This window comes from Pseudonaja textilis, chromosome Z, assembly GCF_049901715.1.
Source record: "Pseudonaja textilis isolate UNSWEBS1 chromosome Z, rPseTex1.2, whole genome shotgun sequence".
NCBI classification, from domain to species: Eukaryota; Metazoa; Chordata; class Lepidosauria; order Squamata; family Elapidae; genus Pseudonaja; species Pseudonaja textilis.
In genome coordinates this window covers 79,433,714-79,458,370 of record NC_142008.1, presented here as the reverse complement: position 1 = coordinate 79,458,370, position 24,657 = coordinate 79,433,714, and the positions used below count along the sequence as shown (strand labels likewise).

The window sequence follows — 24,657 nt, the reverse complement described above, 5'->3', positions numbered from 1 at the left end:
CCATTACCAGAGTCAAGGGTTTGGGGTTCTTTTTGGAGTGGATTTTTTCATGTTGTAGTATATGTTGATATATTTTTCTTGATAACTTCTAGCATTCCTAAACTTCAAGGTAAAAAATTATCTTTGTTCCCCAGGTCAGCATAGGATGGGCTGTCTGGTGTTTGTCTTCTGATAAAAGAAAAGTTATTAGCATTAAATTAATGTTTAGTTTGTCTCTTCATAAACTCCAAACAACCTTATGACTTTTTTTCTTTATTAATATTTTAAATCTAATGCCAAGATCTGCTTTCATCAGACTTGTTTAAATGGATATATGTGTTCTCGGATGTAATATGTTTAACTACTGTTTAATTCATGCAGCTGCTTTACTATGAAAAGGAGAGGTTACTTTTGTCCTGCTCAATAAAATTTTCCCTTGCGTTTTCATTGATGTGTTAAGTATAAGAGGGACTGAAAGCTAATGATCTGGGTTCCTACTTTGAATGACAGGAATTCTTTTCAATCAGAATATTCTAAATAAATTATGATGAAATGATGTTGCTGTCTCAGTTTGTTTCATTGGTAAGGCTGAGGCACAAGCCTAGGAAGCCATATTTGGCAATTACTCTCTTATCTTTTTTATTTCCTTTGATTTTTGAAGTTTATTTAACTTTATTGTATCCATCTTCTTTTCCCTTCTGCTTTTTTCCCCTTCTCTCTTCCCCTCTGGTCATTTGTACTTACCCAGGTTTCTCCGAAAATACAATCTACCCCGAAAACAAGCCCTAGCCTGATTTTCACACCTGCACCTAATATAAGCCCTACTCCCAAAATAAGCACTAGTTAAGCTCTGCTTACCACCTGATTGAGGTGAGGTGAGCTGCAGGCATAAAAATCAACCTAGGGTGTGGGTAGGGGTGGAGCTGCCCCAATGCCCCACTCCAGCTTATTTTAGGATTGCTGCATCCAGGCCTCCAATGCCCTGACACCTGTCACACCGCCGCCTGGCTTCTGTATCTGCTTGCGGCCACTTGCAGCCAGATGCCATGTGGTGCCACTGCTCATGGCAGAATGCTGCAAGGTTAATCATGCTGGTGGCACTACTCGTACATGCAATGGCACAATGCACCATGCAGCCTCCTGCTGCAAGCAGTGGCACCAATGCAATGAGCCTTGTGATGTCCTGTGAGTGGCACTACTGGAGCAACGAGCCTCAAAGCGTCCTGTGAACAACAACACCAGCATGAGCCATGTGGCATATGACTACAAGTGGCTGCGAGCACCCACAGAAAAAAATGGGCAGAGGCGCAACAGGTGTTGGGGTGTGGGAGGCATGGCTGTGGTGGTTCTAAGGTAAGCAAGTAGAACATCCCTGAAAAAAGAGACCTGGTTCTTATTTTAGGGCCAAAAAGAAAATAAGAACTGGTCTTATTTTCGGGGAAACATGGTAATTGCTGGCTACACTCAATGGTTGCATGGTACTGCAACTATTGTCTCACCCATTCTCCTGCTCAGCTATATCTTAGATAACCAAAATGTAGATTTTAATAAACTCAAAGCAATTATATATAGGAAAAGTATATTGAAAAACAGGAGAACTGGAGAGTGGCAGAAGTAGCTAATACTGTAAAAGGTGACTATAAAAAGTGACTATTTGAAAAAGCTCCATTTTAAAAAGGAAAAATTATAAAGAAAGATCCTGTATTAACAATTTAGAACTGCAGAGATGGTGCTGAGAATGTTATTGCCACACCTATCTTGAATGAATGTCCACCTGCAGTATTTGCTTTGCCTATGAATAAAGCTACTTATTTCTTTATCTCTTAAGTGCTGACATCTGCTATGGGCTATTAAGAAAGGTAGGGGCTGTTTTGTCCCTCTAAAATACGTATTTCTCAATTTCTCGTCCAGGGAAATATAATATTCTGCCTTTTTAATATTTCTCAAAATATTTCATTCTTCTAGGAGAGTGGTGGGTGCTAACTTTCTACAACTTAAAAGAGTTGCAGTTAGTTTGAGTTTTAAATGAGCTATTTGGAATGTATACCTGATTATAGGCACTTTCTCATGGTTATTTTAATGTTTTTAATACTTTCCTTGAGTTGGCAGGAAACTATTTTCATATAATTTGAACTGCTGTCATGGCTAGGCAAGCTTTCTACATTTATTTTGGCTTGAATCGCAAGGGACAGCAAATAAGGTGCTGTGTTTGGTAAAATGTGAGGAGTAGCCTTAAATCTATTTACTTGGTTACATTATCAGGCAGCAACAATAATCACCAATATAAGCATGACAAAACTCTTTGAGTACTTTGCTTATGTTTTGTTCTATTAAATCTTGGAATTACAGAAATGCATATAATAAAAGTCTATATTGTTAAAAATGCAACATGCAACAACTTCCTAGATCAGTAGTGCACACACAGTAACATTTCAGGATTATAGTATGGAAGAAACTCAACTCATTTGGAGAATCCTGTTCTTGCTAAAATGTGCATCACTGAATGCCGTTAACATATTTTGCTTTAATATTCTTTCTCCCCAGTTTCCTCTAGCTTTCACTAATAGATGAAATCATTCAATATTTTCTTGTGTTGCTATGTTACTTGCAGGATGAAGAATGTTTGATTACAAGGGAGCTTCCACTTTAGAAAAAGGAAAAAAAAGTCTTTATTCCTTATATGGCATCATTAGACTATTGAGCACTGTGAATGGATGATTGTCCTTTATTATGCATGGTTGTTTCGTGCAGTCAAGGAGCTCAGAACACTACCAGGAAATTACAGCCAGTTTCTAGCAAAAAGTAGCATTTAAAGGAGAAGCAGATTCTTTAAATCCACTACCAGAAAATTGCAATTAGTTTCTAGCAAACGGGAGCATTTAAAGGAGAATCAGCTTTTTAAATCAAGAACATAAATATGGGGAAATCAGGTAGGTAAATGATTACACTTTAAATTGTTCATCCATTTGTTTGTTTTGCCCCATATCTTCATATGTACTTTACACTGTTAAAGAGTATGCCTTCAAATTTATCTATACTCTTAGACTGATAGAAATTTCTTTCTAGCAGAACATAGTTACATTTAAAATATGGTAACATTTGAATTTCAGGAGTGGGTAGTAGTTAAAAGCTGATTTGCAGAACTCTCCCAATCAACCAATCCCCGTTTTTCTTAGAGACACATGATTAGTTTTGTATTAATTATTATTGTGGAAAGATTTGATTAATGATGTAAGAGAAATAGTGAGTAATAATCTGTCAGTTCAGATGCTTGCTTGTATATTGTTCATAGAATTAGCAGCTGTTCTTGATGGTCTAAGATGAAGCAAAACATTTTTATCTCTGATTATGTTGTTTCAACAAATGGTAGCCTATTTCCTTTTTTATATTTTATGACCTATGTGTTTATTTTATTCACACTGTAACTACAAAATAAATACATAGGTCATAAAATACAAAAAAGGAAATAGGCTACCATTTGTTGAAACAACATAATCAGATAAAAATGTTCTGCTTCCTCTTAGACCATTATTTATTTTGTAGTTACAGTGTGAATAAAATAAACACATTAATCTATAAAAGTAATAAAAGGGGAAAAAACAAAATTATGAAACTCAATAGTAATAATAAATTAGCCCCTACTTCCATCAAGATGGATTACCAAAAATTTAATTAGAGTTGAAGATCTAATGAAATAAAATTGTATTTTAAGGACCCTTTAAAACCACGAAGGAGGAAACTTTACAGAACTCTCAGAATCTGGAAACAATATAATTTTAATAGAAGCTGTTCTAAATTTAACATATTTTGTTTTAGTGGTTAATGTTATCTTGAATTAGAATGCAGTTCAAAAGACATTTAATTCCCTGAAAATGGTTAGTATTTCTGACTGCTGATTTTGGGCTTTGATGATCACATTTAATTTCTGACAGGGCTTTTAAATATTGTTAAAGTGGCAATATATTGTAGCTGGCTTCTTCATTATAAGAGATTTAGTAATAACAATTTAATTAGATTAGATTTGATATGCTAGCCATTTCAGAAGACTGTGGGTGATTAACAACCTTTCCTCCAAACAATTAAAATGGTTAAAACTTACATAAACAGACAGCCTTCTTGACCAAAGACCCAAACCTGGTTGCCTATAGACTAAAACTGCTAGAACAATAAACAGTACAACAATGCCCTCACAAAAACTAAACAAATGCATTAACCCCATTAATTGTGATGCTTTCACAATCTCTTATCATTAATAAAGATTATGGCCCCTAATGACCAATGGCCAAATAATGTCATTTCAGTTCAACATCATCTAATGTTATTTGGCCATACAGAAGATTTTTATAAGAATTATAGTTACTGAAGTTTGATAATCATAAGAGGGATCTATACGTATCAATGCCATCTTAAAGCCTACATTGGTGGAAAATATAGTTTTTTTCTGATAAAGTGCTAAATGGGAGTACATGTAATTCCTTTTTTTGGTGAAGGGAAATATGTATTGTGAGTTCAGCAGAGAAATCCAGTCCATATTGCCTGATAATTTTCCTTCAGTTTCTTTCATTACTCATTCCCATAACCAATTACTTCATGTAAAGTAAAACAGTAATAGCAGTATACATTGCATCTGATGCATCTTTTCAGTTGTAGTACTTTTCAACTGAGGATAATAGCTCAGGAATCAAAATGTTTAAAGTAGTGCTAGACTTACAATAGTTCATTTAGTGACCATTCAATGTTATAACATCACTGAAAAGTGACTTATGACCATTTTTCACACTTACAACCATTACAGTATCCCCATGAACATGTGATCAAAATTCAGATGCTTGGCAACTGACTCATATTTATGGAAGTGGCATGGGGTCATGTGATCACCTTTTGCAAACTTCTGACAAGCAAAATCAATAGGGAATTCAGGTTCACTTAACAACGTTAATATTTTAACAACTGTAATGATTCACTTAACAACTGCAGCAAGAAAGGTCATAAAACGGAGCAAAACTCACTTAACAAATTTCTCACTTAGCAATAGAAATTTTGGGCTCAATTGTGCTCGTAAGTCAAGGACTACCTGTATTTGCCTAGCCTACCCTAAACAATGCTTAAGGTGGTGCTGGATGTTTCTGAATTGATGGTGAACCTCTGAATGCCATTGTTTTTTTAGTTTGGATAATGTCCACTCTTCCTGCTTTGTTTCTAGGAGTGTTTTTAGTTTAGCAAAAGCAAAATGCCACAATTTACCCTCAAAAGAACAGAAGTACAACTCCTTTTCTAAAATTAAAAGCCATAAAAATAAATGAAATAAATGATTACATTTACATATTGTTTATACTTTCTTGAAAGCCCAAATCCGCGCAGAAGTGCAAAGTTTAGGAGAAAATGTATACAATAATTTCATGTGATTATTTTGCTTAATAACTAAAGACAGTATACAACATATAACTAAACTCATGAAAACTAAATAACTAAATTCATAAAATTTAATCTTCTTAACCAGAAATGGGAACCTCATTCTCAGGATTTTTGGCTGTTGGTTTTGATGTTGCAATCTTAAACCATTCTTTCTTCAGTTCTGCAGATAAAAAAGTACTTTTTTTCCTTTCCCTCTTTCCCTAGCTGTACTGGGTTGTTTTTTCAGAACCCATGGAAAGCTTTGAAAAATAGGTTAATTTAATTTGCAAGTGGGTAGCTAATAAATAAGCAAGCAAAATGAAACGGTCACCAGGACTACTAAGAAATAAACACGGCTGCCTTTCTAAACTGTTTATGGCTAAGGGGAGAGAGTAGCCTCTGAGTCAGCAGAGAGAAAAAAAAGTATCTGTGACTGCAGTGCAGGGTGGGGCAAATTTACAACAAATACACTTTAATTTGTTTAGCAATATAATGTTTGGCTGAATGAAAAGAAACAAGTTCTGAATTTTGTTATCAAGCTTGTTATTTCAATTGTGTTATAAGCACAATTGAAACTGGATTCTGCTTTCTATAATTGAAGAAAAGTGTTCCAGAGAGGGAGAATAAAGGTCTCCAGCTAGAGCAGAAAATTGAAGAAAAATTTAAAAAGTGGGTCTGTAATGAAATTGGAGAAGTGATTGTTTAAATCTTACTTATGTTAAGTAAGTAACATAATTATCTGAAAGGACTCAGCATGATTTTTGCAGGGGATAATATGCCATAGTTTGGTCTATTAACATGGCCATGGTTTTGAGGCATGATGCAGGTTTAGAACCCTGCATCACTAATGCCTGTTAAGTTTAGCACCTATCTACAGAGCTTATGTCTTATTGGAAGCTGGCTTTTTCCACGGGCAGATATTCAAATCACTAGGACTGATGGATTACATCCTAAAATACTGAAGGAGATAGGAGAAGAGATTTTGGAACTATTGAACCTATCTTTCAAAGATATTGGAGAAATGAAGAATTATCAGAAGATTGGAAAAGAACTGATGTGGTTCCCATCTTCAAGAAATTGCGGGGGAGGAGAGACTTATCAGCCTGACATCAGTACCTGGGAAGATCCTAGAAAAGATAATAGAGCACCAAATCTGCAAACAGCTACAAACAAGCAAAGTTATAACCAGTAGCCAACACGGCCTTGTCAAAAACAGATCATGTCAAACAAATCTTATTTCATTCTTTGACAAAATGTCTGAATTAGTGCATCAACAAAATGCAGTGAAGATAGTATACTTGGATAATAGTACAGTTGGAAATAGTATACTTGGATTTGACAAAGTTGATCAAAACTTATTTCTTGCTAAGCTAGAAAAACGTGAGATAGATAGCATCATCACCAGATAGATTTGTAACTGGCTGACAAAAGCACTCACCGTATAGTCCTTAATGGAACTATATCAGAGGTGGCATTCAGCCGATTCAGACCTGTTCTGGCATACCAGTAGTGGAAATTTTGAGTAGTTCGGAGAACTGGCAAATACCACCTCTGGCTGGCCCCACCCCTGCCTGCCTGCTCACCCTACCCACCCTGCCCCGTCCAGTTACTCCTCATCTTGCCTCCCTAGCATAGCAAACTGTGTGGCTCATCGCTTGCATTGACCACACAGTCTCACATGGTACCTGTGGCCCAACTGAGGGGCACTGATCTGTCTGCCTGGGTAAGTAAACCTGTGAGTTGGGCCTAGCTAGCTGCCTCCCCAACTGTCCCCTCCTGCCTTCCCTGCCCCCTTCCACACGGCGCGTAGCCCTGCCATGTTTCCTTGCCTTCCCGGCGGTCCCCATGGCCAGGCCCATTTGCCTGTTTTCTCTACTCCCTTCCATGTGGCCTATGTCTCCGTCATGCTTGCCTGCCTTTCCCGCATCCTTCCCAGTGGTTCCCGGGCCCAGGCTCGCTTGCCTACCTTCCCTACCCACTTTCACATGACCCACAGGTCTACCATGCTTGCTACCTTCTTTGCGGGGAAGGGAAGCAGTTGGGCTGCCCTTGCCTTTCATTGGGGCGCATGGAGCAAGACAGAGCTCCTTCAGTTCCTTCTCTTCCCCTTTCTCTTCTTCTCTTTGTGGGCAGAAGAGTTTTCCCCACCCACACCGTCCAGAGATACTCTCGCTTTCCCCAATTTCCCCAAGTATTTCTTTGCTACCTGATGTCCAGCTCCATTGCAGCTCCTATCTCACTATAGTGTGCAGGGAAATGAAAGTTTATGGGGGGCTATAAAAACAGTTCAATCAATTAATTCCAACTTCTCGCAAAATAAAAAGATCTTGCGAAGTTGGAATTGATTGAGTGATTTTTCTTTTTAGCCCCACACAAACTTTCGTTATCCTGCACACCATGACAAGAAACACGACAGAGCAGGAACATCAGGTAGGCAAAGAAATGCTTGGGAGAAGCAAGGGCATCTGGGTGGTGGTGGGTGGGGAAAACTCCATGGCGTGGCCTGGGGCATTGCAGATGAAACTGACAAAAGAGCACCGGCGCGAGGTAAGGAGGAACAAAACAGCCCCATCACACCATGCCCTGTCTTGCTTCCAAGCGTGCATGGACTTTCCTTAGCCCGCACCATTTCGTGTCATTCCTGCACTGACTGGGAGGCAAGCCAATAGTCTGCACCACTTTTTCTGAAGTTTCCCACTTGCCTCTGAATACCAGCTGAATGCTTTCCATCTTGCTGATGGCTTCCCGGCACTTCTCCTTGTAGCACTGAGCTGCTTGGCTTTTTTGAAATCCAGCGCCACTTCTCCGGCTGCAGAGCCAGAGCACTCTTGAAATCCAAGAGTGTTGGATTTCAAAAGCCAAAGAGCAAGGAAGCCATCGGCAAGTATCACAGGGTATTGCTGGAACTGAAGGGACTGGCCTTCCCTGTGCCACTAGCCGTGGGAGGAAGGTAAGGGCAAGGTAAAGCCAAACAGCTGTCCAGGCAAGAGCTGCCAGTGGGGGTGGGTGAGGTTGCAGGGCAAACCTGGCTGGAAGTTCCCATTCCTTTGTTTGTATATCTCCCCAAAAGAGGGAGAGGAGGAAGTTCCACTGCTGTCCCATCATTGTTTCCAGGCAACTCGGACCCAGGCATGATCATCCCTTCACGCGCTGTCCCCGGGAAACTGGAATGCCTGGTGGACTTGTCTGTCTCGCGAGGCAGCAGCGGCCGCCAATGCTAGGGTCGCTGCTCAGGGGATGCAGCCAGGCTGCAAAATTAAATGCTTCCTTTTCTTGCAAGTGCACACAAACTGCTGAATACCACTGTAGAATATGCAATTTAATGGAGAGTAAAGTAAGATTTTACACTTAGGCAAGAAAAAAACCAAATGCATAGATATAGAATAGTGTTGCCTGGCTCAACAGAAGTAACTGTGAGATGAATCTGTGAGATGGAAATTTATCAAACAGATCCAACCAAGAAATAAGAAGAAATTTCCTGACAGTGAGAACAATTAATAAGAGAAATGGGATGCCTTCAGAAATTGTGGGTATACTATCACTGGAGGTTTTTAAGAAAAATTTGTCCAAGGTCCCTTTCAACTTTGTTATTCTTTATAAATCTCTCCACTCAGTCTTACCAAGAGAATGGTGATAAACAATATTTGGAAATGTACATCAGGTCTTCTGATGGCAAAATCTCATCTAGTATCAAGGGGAAGATGACTTTAAAAAAGCTTCCTCTCTTACCATAACGTGCAAGATGAGGCAAGGAGTGCCTGAGGGAGGGAGAGGCCAGGTGAGGCGCCCCTCAATGTGAGTGACATTGAGTTGGCCATGCCCACCCAGTCACATGACCACACAGCCATGCCCACCCAGTCACATGACCACACAGCCACGCATACCAAGCCACGTCCACAGAACCAGTAGTAAAAAAAAATTGAATCCCACCACTAGTGTGGCTGTTTTTGGCTTTTTTTTTCACAGTGCAAATCCCAGCCAACTATGCACTTCATGTCAGCAATAGGAACAAGTAGACAGTAAAAGTTAGAAGAGCATCAGAGTGCAGGGCAATGAAAATCCTAGGTGAAGGGCAGATAAGCAAGTAGATGGGAGTTAAATTGTCCCTGAAGTTTTAAGTGCAGATGGGTCATGTGACAAACCACAAGTGCAGTGCAATGGGCATGGATCACATGCCCTTTTTTGTTCAGTGCTGTTATAACTTTGAATGGTTGTTGAAGAAATGGCAATAAATCAAGGATTACCTGAACATACTTTGAAACAGAGGTCAGAGATGAATAAAGGACAGCACAGTCACCCACATATTGTCAGCAGAATCCCCATAGGAATATTAGGAGATATTAGGTTAGGGTTAACTAAGGTGACCAACACTTTTACAATGAGAAGGAGGACACAAATTGAAGAAAAAACTAAAGCCACTTGCGTGCGGTGCACTCTTGTGCACGGTGTGCTCTTGCACATGGCGCACTCTTTCAAAACATTTTTCCTGTGTGGAGCACATGCGTCTCATAATCGCGTCTCGCCACACTGTACCGAGCCTTGACGAATCACCATGTCAAATACAAATACGTCACATCGCACACAACGGATCGGATCGGCATCGATCAAATATGGAGATTTACAGATTAGTCTTCAAATATCAAAAAGGAGGACATGTAGGAGGACACTTTTCGAGAGAGGACAGAACTTACAAAAGAAGGACTGTCTTCCCTAAAGGAAGGTTTGGAAGGTTAACTAGCTTAATCTGTGCCTACACTTATCAACCATTTAATTGTTGAAAAGAATAATGAATGAATGGATGGATCAAGTTGATTTTGAATTTGAATTCCAAAATGTATCTCTGTAGTGTCCCTATATCCGAGATACAAATATTGTAGAGTAAGTTTTCTATAAATTGGTAAAACTGTTGTTGTTCTTTACAGTTTAAAGTGTAAGTTACTGTAGGATTTTGCATTTTAATGTGCTGTTGTTCAGTAATATTTCTAATATTTTATACTCCATTAGCCTCCAAGCAATTTTCAGAAGAAGTCTTAAGAGCCCACAATGACTATAGGAAGAAGCATGGCGTTCCTTCACTAAAACTCTGTAAAAAATTAAATAGAGAAGCACAGCAGTAAGTACAATTAGATCTTCTTGATTGTATGATAGTATTATACTTTGGTTGCAGACTATTTTTTTTGATACAGGTAGCCCTTGACTGTAATGGAGCCTGCGGCCCATTATAGCTGAAAGTGGTGACAGATGTTAAGTGAGGAATGACCTCCCCACACAATTCCCTGCTCTGCTTATTGCTACGGTTTAATGAATGTGCAAGTTGCTAAACAAGCATGGGTGTTGGAGGAGGCCCTGGGAGGCCACTACTGAGACAGAGGAACACCAAAAAGCTTTTTAAAGCTAAAAGCAGCCCAGGAGGGTGGAAGAGTTCAGCTAGATTAAGGCCCAGCACCTCATTCTAATTCCAGAGAGACTCCCAAACAAGCCTTCCTGCTTGGTGGATGAAGCCATACTTGTGGGATGGGCTTCTATCCTGGTTAGACTGGGACAATTCATCAGGACCACACGACCTTGCCCATTTCACCCTAGATTTTCCAGCACAGCTGATCCACCAAGGCACTTTGTCCACAGCTGCTCCTCAACTGCTGATACACTGCTGCCACAACTTCTCCACTGCTTCTCCGGCTCAACTTCTCCACGTTTTTTCAGCTCTTCAACACAAACAAGCTGCAAAAAGATTTTCTTTTCTTTTTTCTGCTCTTCAACCCAGCAGTAAAGTAAGTAACTGCTGGATTACTTTACTGTACTTTACTGCTAGGTTGAAGTAACTTTACTGCTGGGTTGAAGTAACTTTCCAGGCATGCAGTAAATCCAGCTTTGTTTTTTTATTGAAAAAATGTGAATTTTTGCAGCAGGGAGGGGCTAAGCAAAGGAAAGAATTTGGGAAGCTCTTTCTGAAGCTGCCACCTTTGCATACGGCTGGCTTCCCCAAAACCTAACAAGGGCCAGGAGAAGTTTGCAGTCTCCCAATGACCAGCTGATTGAGGCAGAAAGCTCCAAAATCAGTTGCCATTTTGCTAGTAAATTGTTAGAAGTACTGAAAATGGTGCTGCTTCCAGGAACCATGGGAAGTAGGCCCTGGCCTGGCAAGGCCTTGTTTAGGCAGGATAAAGAGGCGGGGTGGCGGTACTAACCTAGAGTGTCCCTGTGGTCAGTTATAAGGGCCAATGATCATAGGCTGCCATCAGAGGTGATATTCAGCAGATTCTGACCAGTTCTGGAGAACCGGTAGCAGAAATTTTGAGTAGTTCGGAGAACCAGCAAATCCCACCTCTGACTGGAGATTTTACAGTACCCTTCCCCTGCCACGCCCACAAAGCCATGCCCACAGAACCGGTAGTAAAAAAATTTGAATCCCACCACTGGCAGCCATCATAAGTTTGAAACAGGGTTGTATGTAGTTTTTAGAAAGTCTGCCGTAACCTCAAATAGCTTTTTAGTGACAGATTGTACTTTAAGGCCTACCTGCAATGTGGATCTTAAGAATATACTTACTTAAACCAACATTTAATACTTTTTTATGTTTATGAAATATTTAGCTTCAAAGATAATACCATTTTTACAGGAAAATTGGTGACAGGCTATATATCTGGTATAGTAATTTGTATAAAATGCATTTGTTTAGAATTAAACAATTTGTTGCCACAATAATTTAAATTAGTAAGATCCCATATTAATGTTATTTATATATTATATGGATATTTTTGTCTTCCAGAGTAACAAATGCAGTGTACAATTTACACACACACACACACACACACACACACACCCTTCTCTGTGTGCACAAGCCTTCATACTAGTCTTGACTCTTGGCAGATGCCTCAGTTCATAAATCTTTTCAGAAAATTTTCAGAAGTGCTTGCCCTCTTCTTGCATTTTATGCTTAAACCAGGATTTGAACTCACAGTCTGGTGCTTTTAACCAAACTGCTTTATTATTATTATTATTATTATTATTATTATTATTATTATTATTATTATTATTATTATTGATGTTGTTGATGTTGATGATGATGTTGTTATTTACAGTAACTACCTATTTTTTTCCAAGTCATCTCTGTACTTCATGATTTTTTAAAAAAAGGCAAACTTTGGTTACCGTCTAATATTTTTAAAAGAAAAGCTGGCATAATCCCCTTCCCCCAAGTATTGAACATTTTCCTGATCTGACCCTTCACAGGCACCACACTGTGTAGAAGCCAGTTGAAGTGTCCATCTAGCCCACACCTGAAAGCTGAAAAGAGGGCATGTAATTTCAAAAGAGGCTATCTCACTCATCACTATCACTACTCCTTGCTTAGAACAGGATCAAGTGATTTGTTTGTGCTGCACATCAGTCTCACAGTGGTCCACCTGTTCTCGCAAAAGGGAGTTGTTAACCTTGAAAATGGCAAGAAGCAGAATTCACCTGTAATCTGACTGCATAATGCCAACATTGCCCCTTGAGAACAACTGTTCCAGATATTGAAAAAGAAGCTCTGCTGATTACATTAAGGTAGCAATGTCTCCTTTGTTATCTGGGGTAGGGAGAAAATTGCCAACTAGCTGAAAGTCGTACATAATAGTGCCTAATATAGAGAGGCAACACATTAAACTTTAATGGATTACATCTGAATTGCAACTCAGCAATGAAGATGAATACTACCGTACCAGGTAGACCCATTGTCTCATCCCACATCATATATCAAATCACTGGGGCCTGATGGATTACATCCCAGAGTTTAAAGGAGCTGGCAGAGGTCATCTCAGAACCACTGCACCATATCTTTCAAAAATCCTGGAGGGAACTACCAGAGGACTGGAAAAGAGCTAATGTGGTTCCCATCTTCAAAAAATGGAAAAAAAAAAAACAGACCCAGGAAACTAAAGACCAATCAGCCTAACATCAATACCTGGGAAGATACTGGAAAAGATAATAAAAAAACAGATCTGCCAACATCTAGAAACAAGTAAAGTAATAACTAGCAGTCAGCATGGGTTTGTTAAAAACAGATCATGCCAAACCAATCTCATTTCATTCTTCAACACAGTGACTAAATTAGTAGACCAGCAAAATACTGTGGACGTAATATATTTAGATTGCAGCAAGGCATTCAACAAAGTAGACCACAACCTACTTAGTAAGCTAGAAAAAAGTGGAATAGATAGCACTACCATTAGATGGACTCACAACTGGCTGGCAAACTGTACTCAACGAGTAGTCCTTAATGGGTCTAAGTCTACATGGAGGGAAGTAAGCAGTGGGGTGCCACAAGGTTCTGTCTTAGGCCCAGTACTCTTCAATGTCTTCATTAATGACTTAGACGAGGGAATAGAAGGGGAACTTACCAAATTTGCCGATGATACTAAGCTGGCAGGAATAGTTAACACCCAAGAAGATAAGCTCAAGATCCAGATGGATCTTGACAGACTAGAACACTGGGCCATATCTAACAAAATGAAATTCAATGTAGAGAAAAGTAAAGTCCTACAACTAGGCAAGAAAAACCAGAGGTACACATATAGACTGGGTGAAATCAGGCTCAATAGCATTAACTGTGAAAGGGATTTTGGAGTCTTAGTGGACAACCAGCTAAATATGAGCCAGCAGTGTGCAGCAGCAGCCAAAAAAGCTAATGCAATCCTTGTATTAACAGAGAGATACAATAAAGATCAAGGGAAGTGCTAATACAACTCTATAAAGCCTTAGTAAGACCACACCTAGAGTACTGCATCCAGTTTTGTTCACCACATTATAAAAAAGATGTTGAGACTCCGTAAAAATATAGGGAAGAGCAACCAGGGACTGGAGGCTAAAACATACAATGAATGGTTGCAGGAACTGGGCTTGGCTAGTCTAGTAAAGAGAAGGACCAGGGGAGACCTAATAGTGGTCTTCCAATATTTGAGGGGCTGCCACAGAGAGAAAGGGGTCAAGCTATTTTCTAAAGCGCCTGTAGGCCAGACAAGGAATAATGGATTGAAACTGAACAAGGAGAGATTTAACCAGGAAATAAGAAACTTTCTGACAGAATAATCAACCAATGGAACAGCTTGCCCTCGGAAGTTGTGGGAGCACCATCACTTGAGACTTTCAAATGGACTGCCATTTGTCAGGGCAGGGGGTTGGACTAGGTGATCTACAAGGTCCCTTCCAACTCTGATTGTCTGTTACTTGTTATATATTGTAGAAAAATAAATCTGCTTTTGAAGGAAGAGAGAGATATTACACATGCTATTTCTGCTTTTCTACAGCCTGATTGCTTGCCTTCTGCAAGTAATTCAGGTTCATGGTTCTTCTTCAGCTATTGTGGCAAATTGAAGAGACTTATTCTTTTGATTCATGTATGTCCTGCTTTACACTATTCATAGATGGCATAATTGGGTTCTGATGTAGATTTTTTTAAAAAAATTCTAGATTTCAGATTATCTTCAGTGCATTTCTCTGAAAGTTTCTATACATTCAAAGGTAGCCTTATATAAAATATATTGCTAAATAGCATGAATAACTGTTGCTAAGGCTTCCAAATTGAAGGATGGTCATAAACAGGAGCCCTGGCAGCATAGTGATTAGAATGCAGACAGATTCTGTCCACAGCTTGGAGTTTGCTCCTAATGGGGCTCATGGTTGACTCAGCCTTCCATCCTTCTGAGGTTGGTAAAATGAGGGGCAATTTGCTAACATTGTAAACTGCCCAAAGTCTATGCAATTGTCAAAATATACTTGTGCAAACCTGTTCCAAGCAACTTCTGCCACCAGAAGAACAAATACATTTGTTGGCTTAAATAACACTAAACCTAAGTTATATTAACAACTATTGGCTTCTTCAGGCTGGAGAATTAAATAGCAATTAGAACTATTGCAAATCCAGGAGCAGGAACATTGAAATAAACAAAGACCTATCTACTTCAAAGGGAATAATGTTTGAGTCAACAGAAGACTGTATTCGTTGTCCAAATCAAATTGTGACAAGATCTAGGTACAGCAAGAAGTACAAACTAGAACATGATTGAAAAGTAGAAGACATTCTAAATGTCTTCACAAAAATTCAATACCGAAGAGGAGGAACCTTACATGCAAGAAGTTTAACCTTATTAAATAAAATAAGCACCATGCTAGTGCTGGGACTCTGTAGGCCCAGTTAGATATTAAAAAGCAATCCACTTGTCTGTAAATCAGCAGAAAACCATGGTACTCAAGGTAGCAGAGGTGGTGCAATAAAACAGGAAAGGTTAGCAGGAAAAGTGGAGATAGATGGCTTTTCCCCACCAGTGTAAAATTTCTTTTCAAATTAAATGTATACTTCTGACTAAATCCTTTAGGCTATGTGCTCTCTATATTTAGCAAATACTTGCTTATTGTATTAAACAAGGTATTCAGAAGCACTTGCTAGCACAAGAATCCTCAAACACAGTCCTGAATCTAGCAGTGGAAAATGTGGAGAAAATCTAGCATGGGCTTCATACGATCAATCAGGTAAAATAAATCTTTGTTCCTATATACGAAAAGCATGTATTAAACCTTTTAGTGTAAAAAACAAAAACAAATCTTATATAGTGTAAGCTGTAGCACATAGAAACAGAACCCCAATTGATAAATGCATTTAAAATATCTACTCAACAGCCTGTTAATCTTTCATAGATATTGTACCCTATCTAGGGTTCTAAATATTATGCAGTGTAAGCTTCTATGCGAATTATCCCACATGTTCCAGAAGGAGCAGCTCTGTGCCAAGATTCATTTATGCACATTCCATTTACTCTGATGGATAGCTGAACTATAAGCAGACCAAATCAAGAGACATTTTGAATTTTATGGACTAATGGAATGAAGTCAAGTGTATCATGTAAATTTCCCCCCTTTTTTTAAATTTTTGGAAAAGGGGAACTCTGCATTATGGAAAATGATCTGGAAATATTATTTTAAAGGGAGCTTCAACATTAATTTCTCTTGAATGTTGCTTGTAGCACTTTTTAAAATATGGAAAGGTTCCCTTAATTTTTATTTCTTTCCTACCCATGCGAACTTAAGGGAAATTTGAATTTCCCTTAAACCTGGTCTAGTGACATCTCTCCATTCCTTTCCTTATTCTGATTTTTCATCCCACTCCTTTATTGAGCAAATAAATCTTTCTGATTTGCTTGTGTATATCCATAAACTTGACTTATTTATATATCAATCTGCAGACTTTTTAAAAATATGCTTAAATATATATCTCCAAAATTTAAATATGTATTTGCAAATGTGTGCTTTAAAAGTAACATGTACAATGTAAGTATTAGAATATTTGGGAGAGGGAAGCTTAGTAAATGACAGAATATATTAAAATGCCTTGCAGAAAACAGATGAAGTTATTTGCAACCAAAATTTTCAATAGATCAAGCACTTGTATTCTTGGTTTTTCAGACATTCTATTTGGTCACAAGTAAAGGGATTGAACTATTCTTGGATAGTTATCTTCTCTCTACCTTATCTAATGCTGCTGTGCCTTAATCTGTTATTGCTGGATAGTTTTGGTAGATCAATGTAGGAAAGTAATTAAATTATTAGACTAAAGTAGTAAGATCAAATCAAGTCCTTATTTAATCATGAAGCTCATAGGATAACTTGAGGCTAGACAATATTTCTCCTCAGTCTACCTCACAGTACTGTTGTAATAAAATGCAGAGAATAGGAATAAGGTAACAAAGATTTGAAAGATGCCAACAACAGTGGCCCAATTATTGGAAAAAGTTGTTGAAGATAAGTGAAACTAGAAAAGGAATATGCAGGGCATAGTATATATGCCATCTCATATTGCCTTTCCGTCATCAGCCATGAATTCAAGGTAATATATATATAAAGATTTTTCCATTTTTACAGCAATGTTTTTGGCTGAGCTGTAGGGATCTAGGACAACTCACCACAGCCAGCTTGCTCTGGCCAGCATGCTCTGGCCAACTCGCTTCTGCCAACTCGCCTTTGCCAAGTTGACACAGGATAATTTCACACTGTCAACTCACTGGGGGGGGGGCGGGGGCGGGGATAACTCACCATGGGTGGCTTTAGGAAAAACCAGGTGGATAAATAAGTGAGCAGGTTGGCAGACTGTGCTGGGTGTGGCAGGTGAGAGAGCAGATTGGCAGAGCTTGTGAGTGTGGCAGGAGGATGGACCATGCCACTAACAGAAGAAGCAGCATAGAGCATGTCCCACCACACAGCAGCAGCCGCAGCAGCCCAGTTACTGGCCAACCAATGTTTTGTGCAAGTTGACATGGGCCATGGCAGCACCCAGAACACCCCTGGCTCTGTCCAATGCATCTTATGTGTCCACGGTGATGCCAGCACACCTTATCCTCCCCATGCAGCTGGTGGCCCTATATTGCCTGCCCCACCATCCTCGGCCTCTTCTGTCCAGAGCCCAATGCAGCAACTAGGATTCCTAGGATTGAATTTAGGCAACTCAGCCAGGCATTGGGACTTATTTTTTTCAGATAATATGCATATATTCTCAAGGGGAAAAAAAATAACACTGAGCTTCCTATGCCTCAGATTCATTTTCAAGTAATCCCATGGCAGCCTGCACCGAGCACCAATTGGCTGGTGGGTGGCTGCTTCTGCATGGCAGGACACACACTGCACTTTCTGTTCTGGCTGCTACCACAGCTGGTGGTATGGTCTAACCTCCTGCTGCACCCTGCATGCTCTAGTTTAGTTTAGTTTACTTTTATTGTCATTGCACCTCGTAAATGAAATCAAACACCATCTTCAGTGCACATCATGACCATGACCATGAAAATAAACACAAACACATCCTTCACACAATGAACCAAAAATCCCTGACACTACCAACACCTATCCACCTACTCTGTGTGTTCTGCTCACCACTTGCTTATCTGCATGGCTCTCCTTCTGCGAAGCAAGCTCTCCGAATTGGTCGGAAATTTTTTTGAAACCCACCACTGCTGCTTACCACTCGGTCACCTGTTTGGCTCTTCCTCCAATTGCCCAGGCAATCTTGCCGCACCCTGCCCACTCTGCCTGCCTATTAGCTTGACCACTGCACCCCACACATTCTCCCTACCCACGCTCTCCCCTGCCTGCCCACCTGGTTTATTTATTTATTTGTCAAGCATGTACAAGATAACAAGTATAAGTATGAACATAAACAAGAACAAAGGGAGTAAATACAGATAAATGGGGACAGTAAGACAGGGACGGTAGGCATGCTGGTTTACTTATGTATGCCCCCTTTAAGGACCTCTTAGGAATGGGATGAGGTCCACAGGAGACAGTTTGACGTTGAAGCTGTGAGGGGTTGAGGCTGTAACAACAGAGTTGGGTAGGGCATTCCAGGCGTTGATCACTCTGTTGCTGAAGTCATATTTTCAGCAATCAAGTTTGGAGTGGTTTACCTTGAGTTTGTATCAGTTGTTTGCCCATGTATTATTGTGATTGAGGCTGAAGAAGTCATTGACAAGTAAGACATTGTAACAGACAATTTTTTGTACTATGCTTAGATTGGACTGCAAGCGGCACAGTTCTATATTGTCCAGGCCCAAAATTTCAAGACTGGAGGCTTAGGGAATTCTATTGTGAGTGGAGGAGTGGAATACTTTCGTGGAGAAATACCCCTGAACTCAGCTCAATTGTGCTAATGTCCGATATACAGTGCGGATTCCAGGCAGATGAGCTGCATTTGAGAATTGGTCTGGCAAAGGTTTTGTATGCCCTAGTTAACAATTCAATGTTGCCGGAGAAGAAGTTTTGTAAAATGAGGTTAACAACTCTTAAAGTTCTTCCTCCGACTGCCCGCAATGAGTTGTCTCCATGGTGAGTTAGCCATGTGGAGTTGTCCTGCGGCAACTTGGTAATAGTGAGTTGGCAATGGCAAGCTGGACATAGTGAAATGTCCCATTCTGATATAACAGTGTGCACAAACCTGTCCCCGGTCTCATGTACTTATGTTTATGGAGTTCCTATATGTATGCCTTTAAATAGTCCCAATATGGGTTAGTACTTCAATATCAACATTTTCCCTTATCTTGTGCTTATATTCACGTTGATGTTAAATAAATTAAAGATTTTAGAAAGTAGCATGCAAATATTTTAATAATTACAAATTATTTATTCATAAATATCTATTTCATAGCTTTAAATTCCAGGCATTTAAAAATTCTTTCAATGGTATTATGTGCTCACAATTTCATTTAACTTATTTTAATAATTTCTTAAGAAATCAAACTATAATGACTAATGGTCAATATCTAAATCAAACTGAAATTAATAAAAAGAATTGTTGATCTGTAACTGTTGAGAAGAGAAGAGAAAAGTTCACTTCATTCCAGTTCCATTGCACAGTTTTTTTTGTCTTGCAGGAAGTGAAGTAGCTGACAGATGGTATAATGAAATCAAGAATTATAATTTCCAAAGCCCTGGATTTTCCTCAGGGACTGGTAGGTATACTGGTCACTGTACTGTATCATGGCAGAAAAATAAACATTTGGTTTCTATCCAAATTGTAAAAGCTCTTGATGACAGAAATACAAGAATATAATGTTCAAATATTGACAGAAACATTTTTGAGTCATAGGAATATATGGAGGCTGAAAACATTTTAAAATACTTCTCTAATGTTTTAATTCAAAGCATCATTGATTTCAAATATAGGTATAGTTTAAGTTCCCAGAAAAGAAATGGATTACTTAGAAATTTTATTAATAATTTTATGTTTATTTGTATACTGCACTTGCATTTTAATGAACTTGCCTTATTTACAAAATATATAGCTATAGCAATAGCACTTAGACTTATATACACTTCACAGTACTTTACAGCTCTCTTTAAGTGGTTTACAGAGTCAGATATTGCCCCTAACAATCTGGGTCCTCATTTTACCGACCCTGGAAAGCTGGAAAGCTGAGTCAATCAAACTGGTGAGAATCAAACTGCCGAACTGCTTGCTGTCAGCAGTCGGCAGAAGTAGCCTGCAATACTGCATTCTAACCACCGTGCTATTATGGTTCTTTATATAATATACAAATATTATATTTCCAATATGCAAAATACACACACACACACACACACACACACACACACACACAGAAGTGTGTGTGTAATATATATATATCTTCTGTTCAGTTATGTCTGGGTAAGTCCCTGCAGTTTTCTTACACACACACACACACACGTGCGTGTGCGTGTGCGTGTGTGTGTGCTGGGGGAGAAAACTACTCTCCTGCCTCCCCAAAATTAAAACAGCTCATTATTTTTTCACATTATTAAACATCTATTACATGGAATACTGATCATTTTTTTCTTTATGCTGGTGAAGAGAGCCATGTCACATATAGAAAGTGAATAACATATCTACTTGCTTATCACATAGAAACCAACACACAAATTTGTAAGCAGATTTCAGTGGAAAATGATCCAGCTGACTCTGGAAATGGCCATATCTTTTAATTTCCACAATTGGCTTATCTATGGATAAATCACAGTTACCCATTGGTCCTGGTATTTTGGTTAAAAATTTGAGATCTATCTTTTTAAAAAATGGGTTTATATACAAGTATACATGGAACACATAAGTACTTTAAAAAGTATTATCATATATATTTGCAAATAAATCTATACATATATAAGCCAATTTTTAGATGTACTTTTGTACCTAAAATTCTCATCTTACCCATAAATGTATATGTCAGCCCCAAGATTATCAATTTAACTTTTTTATTAGCTTATTGAAGTATAAATACAAAGAAAAAAAACCATGAAAAAGTAAGAAGAGAGGAAGAAAAAAAGAGGGGATATAGTGTAATGGGAGAAAACAAAAAGAATAAAGCACCAACTTCCGACTCTCTTTAGGATGGTAGAAGGTAACAACTTTTAAGCTACAACTTTTTGCTTTTACACAACAGCAGGTAGAAGTAATTTCTATAACAATAAGCCTGTCTAGCTTACAAAAACAGAATCAAAGTTTCGTGGTGTTTTTTTTTGCTGATTGCAAGCACAAAATCCAGAAGCAATTTCAAAATAGACACAAAATTAGATATAACCTCTGATTTGGATAAAAATAAGATTAATAATCTCTGCTTCTCTTTGCTGTGGGGAATAATGTATAATTCATTCTCATATTTTCAAATCTAGTCCATAATATTTTACCAACTTTGGAATATTGGTTAGCATTACTTAAAGAACTGGCACACCTGTGTATAAACATACTCATACTGTGTAAAACATACTCATTTTATACAAATAAAACAAATTTAATATCCCCAAATCATAATCCTGGCTTCTACTGTTATTCCAATATGAAAGAATAATGGAAAAAATTATACACTCATCCTACAAGTTTTTCTCCCCACTGATTCTAGGCTTAGGGAAAGAGTTTTAAAGGATCACTGAAATAGGTCATTGTGGGGGTGATACTAATTTCTGAATACAAACAGGCACTGAGAAAAAGGAAGGTCTGCTTCCTGAGTCCCATCAGTTAACACAATTTAATTATATGGCATAAGAAAGTAAGTAGGTAGGTAAACTTTATTGTAGTCTTTGACTAACAACTGTACATAAATATATTGTATACACATATATTTAGACACACACACACACACACACACACACACACACTGTGTGTGTGTTTATGTGTGTGTGTGTAAATATATGCCTGTGCCTGAAGAACTTTATCTTGATAGCCAGTACTTCGAACTTCGTACTTTCAGTACTTCGAACTGAAAGTAACCAGCAGAAATCTTGGCTCAGAGATGTTACGTGGGCATGCCATGTCATTTTACAACTGCCCATATTAGACCAGCATATTAGGAAAACTATTGCTGGAGTGCTGTATTGCAGTGTCATTTCTACTGTGCCCTTCTTTTTCAACCATAACGATTTTGGATTACTTTGTATTATAAATTAAAAATAATTCTTTAAGTTTCAAATATTAATATGCAAACATTCCCTGTTAAGATAAATATAGAACTGCTTCTGTAAAACAACTAGTTTCCATACTAGTTAAAAAGATAAATAATTTAAAATAAGTTGTAGTATTCTAATCATACCACAAGATGGAGATAGATCACCACAATTTATTCATTTATTGCTGGGGGTCAAGCTTTTTTAAGCCAAAAATGGCTTAAAGCTAGTTTAATGAAGACAATGCAAAGTATACAGTAACTGTAAGTATTATATACCATATAAACTCCAGTTTGTTTAGAGATATAGGTATAAAAGATTACAGTAGAATAACAATAACAGAACAACAGATTTGGGAGGGACCTTGGAAGTTTTATAATCCAAGCCCTGCTCAGGTAGGAAACCTTATATCATTTCAGACAAATGGTTGACTCTTCTTAAAAACACCCAATATTGGAGCATCCACAACTTCTGGAGACAAGTTGCTGCACTGATTAATTGTTCCAATTGTCAGGAAATGTTTACTTAGTTCTAGATTGCTTGTCTTCTTGATTTCCATCCATTGCTTCTTGTCCTGCCTTCAGATGCTTTGGAAAATAGCTTGACTCCCTCTTCTTTATGGCAGCCCCTTAGATATTGGAACACTGCTACCACATTGCCCCTAGTTCATTTTAAAAAAATTAAATTAGACATACCCAATTCCAGCAATCATTCTTTATATGTTTTAGCCTCCAGTCCAATAATCATCTTTGTTCTTCTCTGCACTCTTTTTTATATCATGGCAACCAAAACTGGATCCAGTATTCCAAGTGTGGTATTACCAAGGCATTATAAAGTGGTGTTAACATTTCATGTGATCTTGATAAAATCTCTCTTTTAATGTAGCCTAGTATTTGTTGGATTTTGCCAGCTGAAGTACACTACCGGCTCATATTTAAATGATTGTTTACTTGGACTCCAGGGTCCTCTCACAGTTTCTATTATTGAGCCAGGTACCACCTATACTTTGTTTTTTCTTGATTAAATGTAGAACCTTACTTTTTTCGCCATTGTATTTCATTTTGGTAATAGGGTCCAATGTTCAAGTCTGTCAAGATCCTTCTGTATCTTAAGCCTACCTTCTGGAGTGTTCGCTATTCCTGCCAGCTTAGTGTTATCTGCAAATTTGATGAATTCCCCATCTATCTCCTCAATTAATTGATGAAGATATTGAAGAGTACAGCTTTGGGGTACTGACTGCATGTGTCCATCCATGTAGACACAGTTACATTAGGACTATATGTTGAGTGTGGTTGATCAGCCAGTTATGAATCTATTTGGTGGTGATGCTGTCTAACCAGGGGTGGGATTCAAAATTTTTAACAAGTGGTTCTGTGGACATGGCTTTAGTGGTGGGCGTGGGCTTGGTGGTCATGTGACTGGGTGGACATGGCTTGGTGGTCATGTTATTGGCTTAATCCTGTAAGCCAACTCAATATCATTTATATTGAGGCATGCATCTCCTCACCTGGCCTCTCATGACTGTAGGGATGCAGTCGTAAGTGTGAAAAATGGTCACGTCACTTTTTTCAGTGCCGTTGTAACTTTAAATGGTCACTCCACACAAGCAAAGTACCAGCAAAGGAGGGGAAAAAAACTCCAGAGATGTTCCTGAGACAGGAAGTCTAGTCCTGCCAAGAATGTAATAAGGGTTAACGGAGAGGCAGTTTCTGTAAGCAACACCAGAATGTTTCCTTCCTGCCTTCCTTACAGGATTAGGCCAGTAATTTCTTCTAACAACCAGTTTTCCGAACTGCTTAGAATGTTAACAACTGGTTCTAGCAAATAGGTGCAAACTGGTAGACCCACATTTTTCTATCTTATCAAATAATATGTTGTGGTCTACTTTATCAAATGCCTTAATAAAGTCCAAGTAAATGATATCCACAGCTTTTGTCTGGTCTACTAATTTTGTCACTTTGTCAAATAGTGCAATAAAATTTGTCTGTCTTTGATCTGATCTGTTTTTGACAAACTCATGTTGGGTTTTAGTTGTGACTTTGTTTGTCTTTAGGTATTTGCAGATTCATTGTTTGATGATCTTTTCCAGGTATTGATGTCAGGCTGATAGGTCTGTACATTCTTGAATTCACCCCCCCCCCCCCGCCTTTTTCAAGATGGGGCCTTGCATCAGCCCCTTTTCAGTCCTCTGATAGTTCCCTGGTGATCCAGGATCTTTGAAATATATGGTTCAGTGGTTTTGAGATCATGTCTGCCATTGCTTCAGAACTTTGGGGTGTATTCCATCAGGTCCTGGTGATTTGAATATGTCTAGATGGATAGGTGTTCTCTTACCATTTTCTGGCCTATTTTAAC

The 24,657-nt window shown here is 38.6% G+C and overlaps 1 protein-coding gene across 1 annotated transcript in view; it reads left to right on the top strand.

Annotated features, from left to right (window-relative positions):
* The first annotated feature begins 2,701 nt into the window (after positions 1–2,701).
* Positions 2,702–24,657, top strand: part of GLIPR2 (GLI pathogenesis related 2) — a 29,909-nt gene continuing 7,953 nt past the window's right edge. Inside the window, exons 1-4 of the mRNA XM_026702374.2 lie at positions 2,702–2,909; positions 10,378–10,486; positions 15,779–15,882; positions 19,764–19,841. Of these exons, the coding sequence (XP_026558159.1) occupies positions 2,897–2,909; positions 10,378–10,486; positions 15,779–15,882; positions 19,764–19,841 (304 nt within the window). The 5' untranslated portion in view covers positions 2,702–2,896. The remainder of the gene's footprint in view (positions 2,910–10,377; positions 10,487–15,778; positions 15,883–19,763; positions 19,842–24,657) is intronic.